General features: G+C 35.9%; 1 protein-coding gene across 2 annotated transcripts in view; it reads left to right on the top strand.

Annotated features, from left to right (window-relative positions):
• Positions 1 to 10,716, top strand: part of Mcm6 (minichromosome maintenance 6) — a 55,134-nt gene extending 44,418 nt beyond the window's left edge. The window contains exons 17-18 of one of the 2 annotated variants that reach the window (XM_076498596.1): positions 1,357 to 1,496; positions 9,513 to 10,716. In XM_076498596.1, the coding sequence (XP_076354711.1) occupies positions 1,357 to 1,496; positions 9,513 to 9,623 (251 nt within the window). In that variant the 3' untranslated portion in view covers positions 9,624 to 10,716. Of the gene's footprint in view, positions 1 to 1,356; positions 1,497 to 7,514; positions 7,602 to 9,512 lie in introns of those variants that run through there. The other variant, XM_076498597.1, reaches the window with a different exon arrangement.
• The last annotated feature ends 3,337 nt before the right edge of the window (positions 10,717 to 14,053 follow it).

The following is a 14,053-nucleotide window of genomic DNA, read 5'->3' as shown; positions in this document are numbered from 1 at the left end:
CCCTGGAACGCATAGAAGATATGCAGTACACTGACTATTCAGCTGTCTACTGCCTCTGGAATCACTTAACATTAGTTCTTACCCTGTTCTCCATGATATTCAACTATGACTGGCCCATTTCTTTCTCTCTTCTACATCAATCCAGTTTTTCTGAATATGTAACCACGTCAGTATTCGTGAGAATGGACTTGCTGGTACCACAACTATGCCCATTTGCTCTGGTATCATCATGGCCATGCCTGTTCCATATAAAGACTATAGTCTTCTATTCAAATCTCAGTTTTGTGCCATTTGGCAGTCAACTTGGTAACAAGATTTTCCAAATTAAATCTTTTCTTGTCCTTTGGCCATCTTGTTTTTATAAGGATTCTTTTATCTGTTATTGACCCACCGATGTGTTGCCTTTGTGACACTAAAGTAACAGTTGTACACACATTTTACTGTCTTGTTTTTATGAATGTGAGCAGCACCAACATTTTAGATGTGTTTTCTAATAATTTATCCTTAACATTGGATGGTGTCATAGTCGATGGTAACACTGTTCAACATGATCATGTTTTTAGTTTTTTCAGGTCAGACTTTTTTAATTCTATTTAAGTTTTTAACTTGATATTATTTTTTATTGTATTTAATATTCTTCAGATGTACTTTTAAGTATGCACACATTAAACGGGTGTGTGTCAGTGGTGCTCGTATTATATACCTTTGGTAATTTCCAAACACTTTAAAATGTTTAGAATTTTTTCACCTCCAAAATCAGAACAATATTTTACCAAGATCAAATTTAGGTATCAATCTACAACTTTCACTTGTGTTTGTGTGTATGTTATGGCCTGGAAGCATTCAATTATTAATATTTTGTGATAAAAATAATTGTTTTTTTATAGTAATTTAACCTACTTTGTTCTCACTATTAACATTTTATTTCTTGTTCAAGTCTAGTAAACTGGCATAAAATTAAAATTTGCCAGCATAAAAAAAGGTTTATTCTCTAAACATTTCTTGGTTTTAATTGACTGTATTGTGACAGTTTTTAAAATGCCTAAAATACATTTTTTGTAGCTATAGGATGCTTTTCTTGTATGTTTTATTTGTTATTCTTGTAAAATAATTCACCCACAGTACTCTTCTGTTATGATAATTCAATTTTTGTTGTTTTAAAAGCAAATAATTTCATATAATCTTTATTATATGTTATGGTGCACTATATTATCATTCTGTGATTTTATAGGGGAAAATGTGCATCATAAATATGTAATTTGTGTGTTTATGTTAAAAATTATGTTATTTTTTAATAGTGAGATTGTATGGACATATGAGTGATTTAAAGTATTGTTTTTCACTTGTATTAAATAGAAGAGGATGGTAAAGGGTACAGAAGAACAGATCTTATAAACTGGTATCTTAAAGAGATTGAAAGTGATATTGAAAATGAGCAAGAACTGTGTGAAAAGAAGACGTTGGTTGAAAAAGTCATAGACAGACTTACTTTCCATGTGAGTTTCTGTTTAGTTTGAGACTTCGTAGTTGACGAAATAAAGTACTAAAAATAATGACCAAAAAAAAGGCCTTGAACTGACAAGTTTCAAAATTTCATGACTTTTATTTTGAAAACTGTCAAAAGTATATCCTAAGGTGTTTTTTTTTAACCCATAAATCAATATGTACTAGTAGGATAATAGGCTTGTATGTTTTCAGTAGAAACGCAGAGTTAATTTTACACCATCAACCAGAATTTTTTTAAATAGTCCTTTTTTACCTAGCAGTTTGTTAATTTATTGCTCACATTCCTCAGTCTTATTAAAATGTTATTAAAAGGGTGTTTCATAAGTGTAGTTTGAGAAACGTGACATTAATATGATTAATTAACACACTGAGTAATATTTTCAAGTCTTTCTCAAGTATGATTAATTAACACACTGAGTAATATTTTCAAGTCTTTCTCAAGTAATTACCAAATTATTCATGTCTCAAGTTCTGAATAATAAGAATATCAGCAAATAGTTGTCCCTTATTGTTGAAAAGCAATTTCTATTGAACCTGTCTGGCCCCTCGGTGTGGATTCCTGTACGTGGTGAAGGGACCTCCCAGGGAAGGTTCTGTTCTATCTGGTTACCTTCTCTGGGATCTAAACATCCACCCACGTGTTTGCCGTGCGTGGCGACCCGTGAGGGGGAGGAGAGGATCCTGGTGGTTGAGGGGTCCAACCCTAACACACCACTTTGGCCTCAATTCCTGTAGGCGGGCGGCCTTTGGGTGGCCCCTGGGTCAATCGGCTGGTCCACTTGGGCTAGAGTCAACCAAGTACCAGTGTTGGAAGTTCTCAACGGGTGTTGTGGACATTGTGCCTGATGCTGGTGTTTGGGTATCGTGCTCACGAAACCCTGGCGTTGCTGCATTGTCCTTGCGTGACTTTGTAGTGCGTCCCCTCGTAGGGCTCCATGGTGGGTGGGGTCAGTGGGTACCGAAATTTTTTCTTTTTCCTATGGATCCTCTAAAAAATTTAAATAAAATTGTAAAAAAACAGTCAATGGGTCAGCGACCACGTCTTGAATACTCAGAACAGCAATCTTCAACATCAGTAACACACGTACCTCATTTTCTTATATTACATTCTCTTTGGGAAAAACCTTTAGGGCAAATGTCCCCTTTTTTTATTCAAAAGGGACTAGAGGGACTTGCTGGCTCTCCAAAATCAGTAAAGAAACTTCGATCTGGTGACATATTGGTTGAAACATCCACATCCCAACACAGTGAACCCCTCTTGAATTCAAAGGCAATTGGGGATATACCTATTGAGGTTGCACCCCATGCTACCTTGAATTCTTCACGAGGAGTTATTGTTGAAAGGGATTTGAAGAACGTTTCCGAGTCAGAGATTCTCGCTGGTCTCTCCACTCAAGGAGTTTCCGCAGTAAGGCGCATCTCCACTCGCAAAGATGGAGTTACACTGCCAACAAATACCCTCGTTTTAACATTTACTTCACCAGGTGCACCTGCCACCATCAAGGCAGGTTATCTCATTTGCAGGGTTCGGCCATACATACCAAACCCTCTTCGATGTTTCCAATGTCAGAGATTCGGCCGCTCAAAGACATCTTGTCATGGTTCCCTGACATGTGCTCGTTGTGGAGGCAAGGACCACGATGCCTATGACTGTGACATGAACCCACATTGCGTAAACTGCAATGGTTCTCACCCCTCTTACTTTCATTCTTGCCCAAAATGGTTGGAGGAAAAGAGGTGCAGCATTTGAAAACGACACATAACATTAGTTATCCTGAGGCTCGAAATTGCTGTCCACAACTCCATCTCGGACATATGCTGCTGCACTTCATTCCACAACTACAGTGGGAGTGCAGACAGATCTCTCTGTGCCAAGAGAATCGTTTTCAAAACAAATGAAAAGCCTTTTGACCTTCGTGGTTAAAAAGGTTGATGAATCGACTTCCACACCCATCTCTGTTCCTCCCATACCTTCCAACAAACCCCAAGATCCACATCCTTCAGTTTCAAATACAGGCATTTCTTCTGATAAATCTTTTTCTCCCACCACAAGAGACAAAACAATTATTCGTTCGCATCCTCAGTCACTGGATTCCCTTCCACAACAAAACCTGCCCACCCGACCCAGAGCAGGATCCATGGAGGTTGATAGACCTCCTCCGACTAAAGACAGTAAAGAAAAAAGACGTGGTCGTAAACCGAAGGGTTCTCCAGCCACTTCACCTACCCGTTCTTAAAAATGGCCACCTTTTTACAATGGAACTGTTGAGGTTTACGTTCTAATCTGGATGATATTAAAACACTGATTGCTTCCTACCATCCTGTTTGTCTTTCTTTACAAGAAACATTTCTCAAAACTGCTGATACTGTCTCCATTCGGCAGTTTTCTCTGTACAGAAATGACAGGTTGTGTGATGGTCGAGTACATGGAGGGTGGCACTGTTGGTTGATCAACACGCGCCCACCCTGTCTTTGTCACTCAACACACCCTTGGAGGCTGTAGCCATCCGTGTTTCCTTGGGTCATACCATCACTGTTTGTTCTCCGTACCTGTCCCTGGAGAGACATGTGATCAATCAGATCTTGATGCTCTTGTTGAACAATTGCCATCTCCATTTCTAATCCTAGGGGATTTTAATGGACATCATCCCCTCTGGGGAAGTGATATTATTGATGGGAGGGGCCGATCTGTAGAGCGGATGCTCTCTGATCACAATCTTTCTCTTTTCAATACTGGTTCTTCCACTTACTTTCATGCACCTAGTCAGTCCTTTACTGCTATTGATCTCTCAATTTGCTCCCCTTCATTATTCTCCCATTTTTCATGGAGGGTTGACAGTAATCCACTAGGCAGTGATCATTTTCCGATCCGTTTGAGAGAGACTGGCCGTGGTCGATGCCACCCTACCCGCGTGCCCCGGTGGAAGCTGGATCAGGCAGACTGGTCCACTTTCACTGCTCTCGCAGAACTTGATCCTGCCATCGTAAATCAGCCATCAATAGACGACTGTGTAGCAGCGGTAACTGACTGTATTACACATGCAGCTGCTCAGTGTATTCCTAAAACCTCGACACGTTTTCTACGATATCCTTGTCCGTGGTGGAATCCTGCTTGCCATATAGTACGGAAGGCTCAAAAGCGGGCCTGGGATACTTTTCGTAGATATCCCACACTTTCAAACCGGGTTGCTTTCCAACGGGCCCGTGCACATGCTAGGTGAGTAAGACGTCAAAGTCAGAAGGAATCTTGGATTAAGTTCACAACCAGCATATCTTCTACCACCAGTTCGAAGATCATATGGGACAGGATTCGGAAAGGTTAATGGACACTACAATTCTATCCCCCTCTCGATCTTACTCTCTGATGGTCAGGAGGTGACTGATGTTCGGAACATCGCTAACACTCTAGGTGAAAGCTTTTGCTGGGTATCTAGCACTTCTGCTTGTTCCTCCACCTTCCTGGCCATCAAGACTCGGGCAGAGCGATCACCTCTTTCCTTTCGAACTGACTGTTTCTTTGACTATAATTGTCCCTTTACCCTGGTGGAACTAAAAAATGGCCCTTCATCGGTCTGCCAGTACGTCTGTTGGACCTGATGATATTCATTATGACATGCTGCACCATCTATCTCCTGCTTCTCTTGATGTTTTTCTGATTGTTTTCAACCGGATCTGGCAGGAGAATGTTTTTCCTGATGCCTGGTGCCAGGCTATTATTTTACCTTTCTCTAAGCCAGGGAAAGATCCCAAGATTCCTTCAAACTACCGTCCAATTGCTTTGACGAGCTGTCTCTCTAAGACATTAGAAAGGATGGTTAATGCTCGTCTTGTTTGGTTCCTCGAATCAAACAACCTCCTCTAGCCCACCCAGTGTGGGTTCCGTCAACAGCACTCCACCACAGACCACCTAATTTGTCTTGAAACATCTATCAGAGAAGCCTTTTTCAACTGCCAACATCTTGTATCAATATTCTTTGACATAGAGAAGGCTTACGACACAACATGGAGGTATGGCGTTTTGCGAGACCTCCATACATATGGGTTACGTGGCCATCTACCCATGTTTATTAAAAATTTTTTAATGGACAGTAGATTCCAAGTTCGTGTGGGTTCGACACTTTCCCGTTCTTTTGTACAGGAACTTGGAGTCCCTCAAGGCTGTGTATTGAGTGTTACACTCTTCAGTATAAAGATAAATGCCATCACTGAACAACTCCCTCTCACTGTTGCGAATGGGCTGTATGTCGACGACTTTCACATCTCATGTCAGTCGTCAAACACGAGATATATTGAGCGGCAACTACAAACCGCCCTCAATTGTGTACGGAAGTGGACTCTGGCGAACGGTTTTAATTTCTCTCTCTCCAAAACTGTATGCATGCACTTTCGCCGACGACGGGGTATTCACTCTGATCCTGAACTTCATATCAGTGAAGTTTTGCTGCCAGTGGTCCCGGAGACCAAGTTCTTGGGGCTTATCTTTGATCGTAAACTGACCTTTATACCACACTTAAAGCAGCTTTGGGTCAAATGCACAAGAGCACTGAACATCCTCCATGTTCTCTCTTCTACCAGTTGGGGGGCAGATCGCTGTTCAATGTTAAAGGTATATCGTGCTCTTATTAGATCGAAACTCGATTATGGATCAATGGTCTATGGCTCTGCCAGACCCTCGGCTTCAAAGATGCTGGACCCCATTCATCACCAAGGACTTCGACTCTGCACTGGGGCTTTTCGTGCCTCTCCAGTTCAAAGTATATACATTGAATCTCATGAACCTTCTCTACATCTTTGCCGTTTGCAACTATCTTTACAATATACTTTGAAACTTCATTCCTTACCAAAGCATCCCACCTGGAAATGTGTTTTCCTTCCTCGGTGGGCAGTACTTTTTCAGAACAGACGATCTGTCATTGCTCCGTTTGGCTTTTGCATCCGGGCGCAATTGGATGAATTGGGTCTGTCCTTGGATAACATTGCAGATTCCATAGGTCGGCCCATCCCAGCATGGCTTATTACAGCCCCCAAATGTCACCTTTCTTTCAATCACCTAAAAAAGGCAGATACTCCAGATTGAAAGTACAGTCTTTTATTCAATGAATATCTTTCAAACAATCATTCAGTTCCCATTTATACAGATGGTTCCAAATCAGGTAATTCAATGGGCTCTGCTATGGTTTGCTTTGGTTCCGTAGTTGCGGGCAGAATCCCTTCTACAGCTTCTGGGTTCACTGCTGAACTGTATGCCATATCTCTTGCCCTAGATCATATTGCAGCTGAGCAGTACTTTAACTGCACTATTTATACTGATTCGCTTAGTTCTATACTTGCCTTAGAATCGCTACACGTTAGCTCACATCCTATTCTCGCTGATATTCGAAACCGACTGGCCCATTTCTCATTAGCAGCTACTTCAATCCAATTTTTCTGGATACCAGGCGATGTTGGTATTCGCGGGAACAAGCTTGCAGACATGGCAGCTAAATATGTCTGCTTCAGCACCATCACTCCTATGCCTATTCCGTACATGGACTATGGTGTTGTCTTCAAGGCTCGGCTCCGTGCCAGCTAGCAGTCCACTTGGAGTGAGCAACGTGACAACAAACTTTTTCAAATCAAACCCGAAATTGGACTTTGGCCATCTAGCTTCCGTAAAGTTCGGAAGGAGGAAGTTGTTCTCACTAGGCTACGCATTGGTCACAGTTTTTTAACTCATCATTTTCTTTTATCTGGAACTGATGCACCAATGTGTAGTTTGTGTAACACTCAAATCACTATCAGCCACGTTTTACTTTCTTGCCATCGTTACAATTCTCAACGACGGCAATATTTTAAACATATTTTTTCCCGGGGTCAGTCTGTAACATTGGACAGAGTTATTGGTGATGGTGACTCTGTCCACCTTGATAATGTTTTTAATTTTTTAATGGCCATTAATCTTTTTAATCTCATTTAAGTGTTGCATATTTATTCATTACACCTTTTTAATTGTGGTTTCTTTTTTACAGTTTTAATCTCTCTCCTTCAATTTGACATTGGACAATGGCCAGAACATTAAATAACTTGACACCAGGACTGGAAAGGCCAACTTCAGGTGACTAACGCTACTGTTTGAACTACTCGTTAGTCGTCCTGGCGAGTTGTTGTTATACTTTTGCTGCATATCATTTCACACTTTTACTGCTTAACTTTTTTGTACTGGCCATATTGACTCATAACCCGGAACCAGGACTGGAAAGACCAACTTCAGGTGACTGACGGTGGTTTTTATACTTACCTGTTGGTCTTCCTGGCGGGTTATGATCATTACCATTCTGCTACAGGTAGTCCTTTACAACTTTGAAGACTGGATGTCACCATTGGTTTTTACACCATTATCTGTTTTAATTGCTGTTTTGTTTTTACCTTCATTTACTTTTACAAATTTTACTCCATTTACTTGACTTTATCTTTTTACTGGACATTTGGCTACTCATTATTACGATTTTGTGGAGTGTCTCTTAAAACTTTTATTCTTTTACATTTTGATAATAGCTGCTATGACACATAATCCGGAACCAGGACTGGAAAGGCCAACTTCAGGTGATTGACGGTGGTTCTTGAACTTACCTGTTAGTCTTCCTGGCAGGTTATGATCATTACCATTTTGCTAGAGTAAATATTTTACAACTTTGAAGACTGGATGCCACCATTGGTTTTTACACCATTTTCTGTTTTAATAGCTGTTTTGTTTTTACCTTTATTTACTTTTACAAATTTTACTCCATTTACTTGACTTTATCTTTTTACTGGACATTTGGCTACTCATTGTTACAATTTTGCTATTGACCATTACCTTTTTGCTAGAGTAAATACCTTACAACTTCTTATTCTCTGCCTTCTATCTTAACATAGGTGTTGACTAGGTGTCAACGTTGGTTTTATACTTTTTTATTTTACCTTCATTTCCATTTATGTCTATTACTACATTTATTTATTTTTTATTTTTATTTTTTTTTACATTTTTACCGAATGTCTGGCACAGATAGCCTTGCTGCTTTGTGCCATAAAACACTAAATCAATCAATCAATCAATCAATGAACCTGTCTGGAGCTTTTGTTAAGGCAAATCCAAAATCTTTCTTAGCTTTTCAAAATAAACTATATGTAATGTTCAACTAAAATAAAATGTCTTATGAAAGTTAGTACATTATATTATTGAGTAAGGAAACAAATCACAAAATACTCTGGACACAACCAGATAATATTTATTTACAATTGTAATAGACATTCATTTTACATTTTGCACCATATTTTTCGTTAATAAATTTTAAAATGTTTTCCAATGACTTTTTAGGTCAATGTTTTATTCTGTCATTTTAGTTGGTTTTATTTGTGCTCAAGTTTTTAATGGAAAAATTCTTACATTAATCATGTAGAGTATCATGAACAGTGAAAATAGTTTAGTTTTGTTTCCAATTCATAGTTATGCGCATTTTGCTCTTACTTAATAACTAACCATATTTGAAAAAGTTAAGATGTTCCCTATTTAAATCAGTATTGTATAATTTTACTTCACAAGAGGATGTAATACTAGCATCAGCTGATTTGTTTTTATCAATTTTATTGTTGTTAATGATGTATTGTTAAATAGCAGGATTCTTACATTCATGCATAATATGACTGCAGGGCACTTATCAGCACTGAATGCACAGTTATGTCCATTGTGATTAACTTCATAGTAAATAGTATTAAGTAACATACATTCACATTGAAAAATTCACACCTACTTCAGTAAATATTTTCTCTGTTTATTAGCATAGAAGGTTATATATAAAGGTTAAATCTGTTCTTTCTTACGTGTACATTTTACTTTTTCAGTTATCTGTATGTTCAGGGAATTTGGCTTTTCCTGTGTTTACATGATGTGCATTTCAATTATATAAAACCTGGTTTTCAAAATTCTAAATTTCATGTTATTAAATCATAAATATATGGAGTTTCTTTTTAAAATATCTTACTTTTAGGACCAGGTAATCATTCCACTATCTAAAGTTGGTCTAAAGGGTGAGGAAGAAATGGAAGATGATGATCCAATTCTTGTTGTGCATCCAAACTATGTTCCTGAAGATTTTTAATTATAAAAAGTACACACACATACATGTATATAAATTTTTTTATTTTTTTTTAACTTTGAGAACAGAAGTCTTTGAATTTTTATGATGTGAACAGCTCTTTTGATCTGGCAAAATGCAATTGTTATCAGTCATATTTGTCATGAGATAATAGTATCAGACTTATTGTACTATTAAAAATACTATTGCCTAATGACAGATATATCTGCTTAAAATCCACCTTATAATTTTTCCATCATTAGCCATTTTTGTATGTCTTTTGAAAGATTAAAATGACAACTTTATATAATATAGTTCACCTGTATTTCATATGTTGAAAAAACAATTTGAACATTTATAGCTTGTTAACCTACTTATGTTCTTTTTATTATGGAAAATTAATTTTTCTAGTTCATTAATCAAAGGTTAATTTTATTGAGTAAGTATACTGAAAATAGAACTAAATTATTATATAAACCCATGAAACCAAAAAACAGTTTTGCAGACATATTTCAATTTCATTGATAATTATGTCTCTTAGTGCTTTTTGAAAGCATTGAACTTTTTTACTGTATATGGATATGTGTTAGTTATTTAGAGAAATTGATATGCAGTAGCTACTCGTAAATATTACCCCATAATTGTATTAGATGGTTTTATAATTTTAATCAGTTGTGTTGGCAGATTACTTTTTAGTTACACAAAGATAAATTAAGTAAAGTAACCTTCAGTACCAGCTAAAAATTTTAAAATCTTAATTATCTTTATTGAAATAAAAGATATTTGAAAACTTGAGGTATCATTACTATGAGCAGTTTTATTTATTTATAAAAATGCTTAAAGTTTCTTTTTCAAACCAGTCATAATTCTACACAGTCAAATCTAGTTGTAATAAACATTGTACAAGTTAAACAATGAACTAAAAATTTAAAATTATGGAAAAAATTGAAATTTTAGTTAAAAAATAAATGCAGTAGAAATTCAGTTTGTTTTTCTTAAGTATTAAAATCACAGCACATTTATGTTAAGTAAAATACAAGATAAAAATAGAATTTTTGTGAAAATAAGTTGTTTGGAAACTGAGCTTTGAAATATTAATAAAAATCTCAGATTATGATATTCATATTGTTGCTATTTTCTTTAAATTCATCTGATACATATAATTATTTAAAAGTTTTCATGTTGCTCACTCTTGTTTTTATAAAAATGGTAGCTATTAAGCCATTTTTAAAGTTCAAATGTACAAGAAAACTACACTCACTCACTTATTGGAATGGGGTTACGGTGATGCCATTACTTTTATAATTTTGAAATTTTTTGATAAGTAATTAGTACAAAATTGTACAACTCAGTTTATATAATTATACTATCAAAGAACTCCACCAGTTAATTTTTCTTTTCACTTTACCACTATAGTTTCAAGTATCAAGCATTAACAAATTTATAAAACAAAAAGTGGCAAAAAAGAAATTCAATAATAATATGAAAGTCTGTTCTAATAAATTTTAATTTACAAATATGAGATTATTTCTTAGCAATGAAAGTATAAAGATATTATATACAACTCTAGAAATTTAGGAGACACAGATGTATCTCTTTGTGTATTTTTAAAGACTTATCTGCACAAGCCTGTATTAGTGAAGTATTATGTATTTTTTATGGAAATTTCCTATCGCCTAAATGACAGCAGATAGCCCATTGTGTAATTTTATACACCTGAAAAGTCTGATATGTCTGCATTCTATTTACCATATCTATCCTTTATTAGAACTTCATGCTATCATTAAATTTGTTTTGGTACAAAAGTTTATTACATCCTAGGATCATACATTATACTCTTGTTTATTCATTACAGTACTTCAACTCATCTTTATGTAAATTATAGAAAGTGACAGTATTTTTCAGGTATAATAAACATTGAGATTCACTTTAAAAGTTTCTCAAAAACTAATCCATTGGAAAGTAATTAAAGTTTATCTTATGGAAAATTATTACATTTGTTGGGAAAATATGCCACTTGTCCCAACAGTATATAATTGAAAATTTTCCTTTAAACTGGGGCCATTCCGTTGGATTTTCCATTGGAAGATTTGAGTAATTATTTCACACAGTTTAGTCAATACCAATTCAATATATATGTATATTTTTTTATAGGAATATTTTATCATGCCTACATCTTTTGTACTTTACTTTTTTCACATTGACTCATGTCATGTTAGTTGAATATATTATGACTCACCATTATGATTTAACACTCAAGACTAACCTTTCCACCTCAGCAAAGTCTTTGTTTTTTTTATAAAGACTGTCCTTCAGTTATATCACTGTTCTTGTGTAGAAGCATCATTTGTTTATAAATCAATTATAGGAGTCTTGTGAAAATATATAAACACTTTGGAGATCTAAATGTTCTTTAGATTTTATCATGCTTTTGATATTTATTTATTTGTTGTTTTGTCCTGGTATTGTTCATTTTATATTTATTTAGATCACTACTGAATTAACTATATGGTTATATTAACATTGGTTTACCAGTTTGTCAGCATTATATGTATTGGTCACATTTTGTATGTGTAATACTACTTATATAACTCATTATTTATAATATACAGAAAGTAGTGAATTTTTTTATTAGAACATCAAGGCACATCAGTTACACTTTATCATAATATCCTTTTTGAATCTCATGCCACGTCTTCTGAGTTTTTAGGGATACTCTAAATTAGAAATTATCTTCATATCATGATCTCATGGTAACAATGCATCAGTTACTTCAAAACTTTGTATTTTCAATGCAAAATGTTCAATAGGTTTAACTTGAAAAAATAATAATAATAATCTGCACTGTTTAAGTTTTATGAGCTGTATACTTTCAAATTTTCCATGTCTGCAGTAGATAAAATTATATGACTGTGTTTTGAGTTAGAAGAAAGTCAGATATACATGCAATACAGATTTAAGGATCTGTATATGTATTTATATCACTTAAGCTTTATTTTTTTGGATGAAACTAAATATTGGCAGTAATAGTAGCTTGGGTTAGGTAATAGAATGTAGTAATATACTATGGTGAAACAATGATTTACCAACTTTTAAACTTTCTAGCATAAAGCACCACAATGAAAGTTTCAGCTGATGTGCTAGCTCTTGTGTATTCTGTGATAATTTGTTGAATCAAATATATATATATATATATATTATAACATTTCAAGGTACATAACTGGACTAATTTTTGAATGTGTAGTGACAAGAAGACTTGCATCAGAAAATGTTATCGTTTACATACGCTGAAAATGTCTGTTAGGTAATAACCTTCTTTCACCCAAAGCTATCTGAATCCTGGACTGCCCTCTAAGCACTGGTAATTTTTTTTGCTAACAGACCACCAGTCTTTTATGCCCTATCAGTTTTCTGCCATTTCCGAATGTGATTATTGTGTGACTACCTTCCTCCAGTCATACTGTGCCTGCTATACTAGTAATCCTCACTTTGAAAGATTGGCAGGTATAAACCAGAAACCTCAACATGTCAGTAGGAAAGGGGAGATACGTACCTATCAGAAATACATTTTCAGTGTAAGAAAGTGTTAACTTCTGAAATGGTCATATCTCCTTTAACCCAAAACTAATATCTCACATTACAAAGGTGAGGACACATCAACTTTCAATTAAGTGGAAAGTGACCACACTGAAAAAAACGTGTGCAAGAAAATGCAAAGGAAGCACACCTGTGTATGTAGCACTACTTCTGGAACAGATGTGCTCTTTCCCCAGCAATCAATGCAGAAACGGAGGGTAGAATTGAACTGGCAAACACCAATGTATGCAGAAAAAGAGACCTACAGCTTTAAATCAGTGGAAGAGTGCTATAAATGGCACAACATTAACAAACTGAAAATCTAAAGTGGAAGCAGTAATGATTTGTATAACCATGTGCCAAGGATAGTGCCTTGTATTACATTGAAGTGTGTCGTGTATGGTCCATCTGGGCAAAACATCCAAAGGAAATGCCTTGTATAAGATATTGAGATCAACAAACACAGTCTTCCCAGGAAAAAAAACTTATCCAGAGGAAGCATTTTGGGATATGTGGCATTATTCTAAGTGCAGTCTATCCAGGCAAAAAAAAATTTCAAGGAAGGTACCTCACATAAAACATAATCTACAAGTGTTGTCCACCTGTGCAGTACCCATGGGGAAACATCTTCAGTATATATGAGGAAATCGAATGAATTCTGGATCTTGAATATTATGTCATGGTATAAATATTCAGTAATGAGTATAATGACAAGAGTCCTCTTGTTGCCGACCAGGTACAAATAATCCCAGCTTTATTTGTCATACAAAACCCACACAGGAGGAAACCTCCTTGGCCCACCACTCCAGCAAATGGGAAGTGGCAAGGACTTCCATGCTCCACTACAAGAGAAGAGGACAATATAAGTTAGGAAATTC

This window comes from Tachypleus tridentatus, chromosome 4 (assembly GCF_004210375.1).
Source record: "Tachypleus tridentatus isolate NWPU-2018 chromosome 4, ASM421037v1, whole genome shotgun sequence".
Taxonomy (NCBI): Eukaryota; Metazoa; Arthropoda; class Merostomata; order Xiphosura; family Limulidae; genus Tachypleus; species Tachypleus tridentatus.
This window is presented reverse-complemented; position numbering and strand designations above follow the sequence as displayed.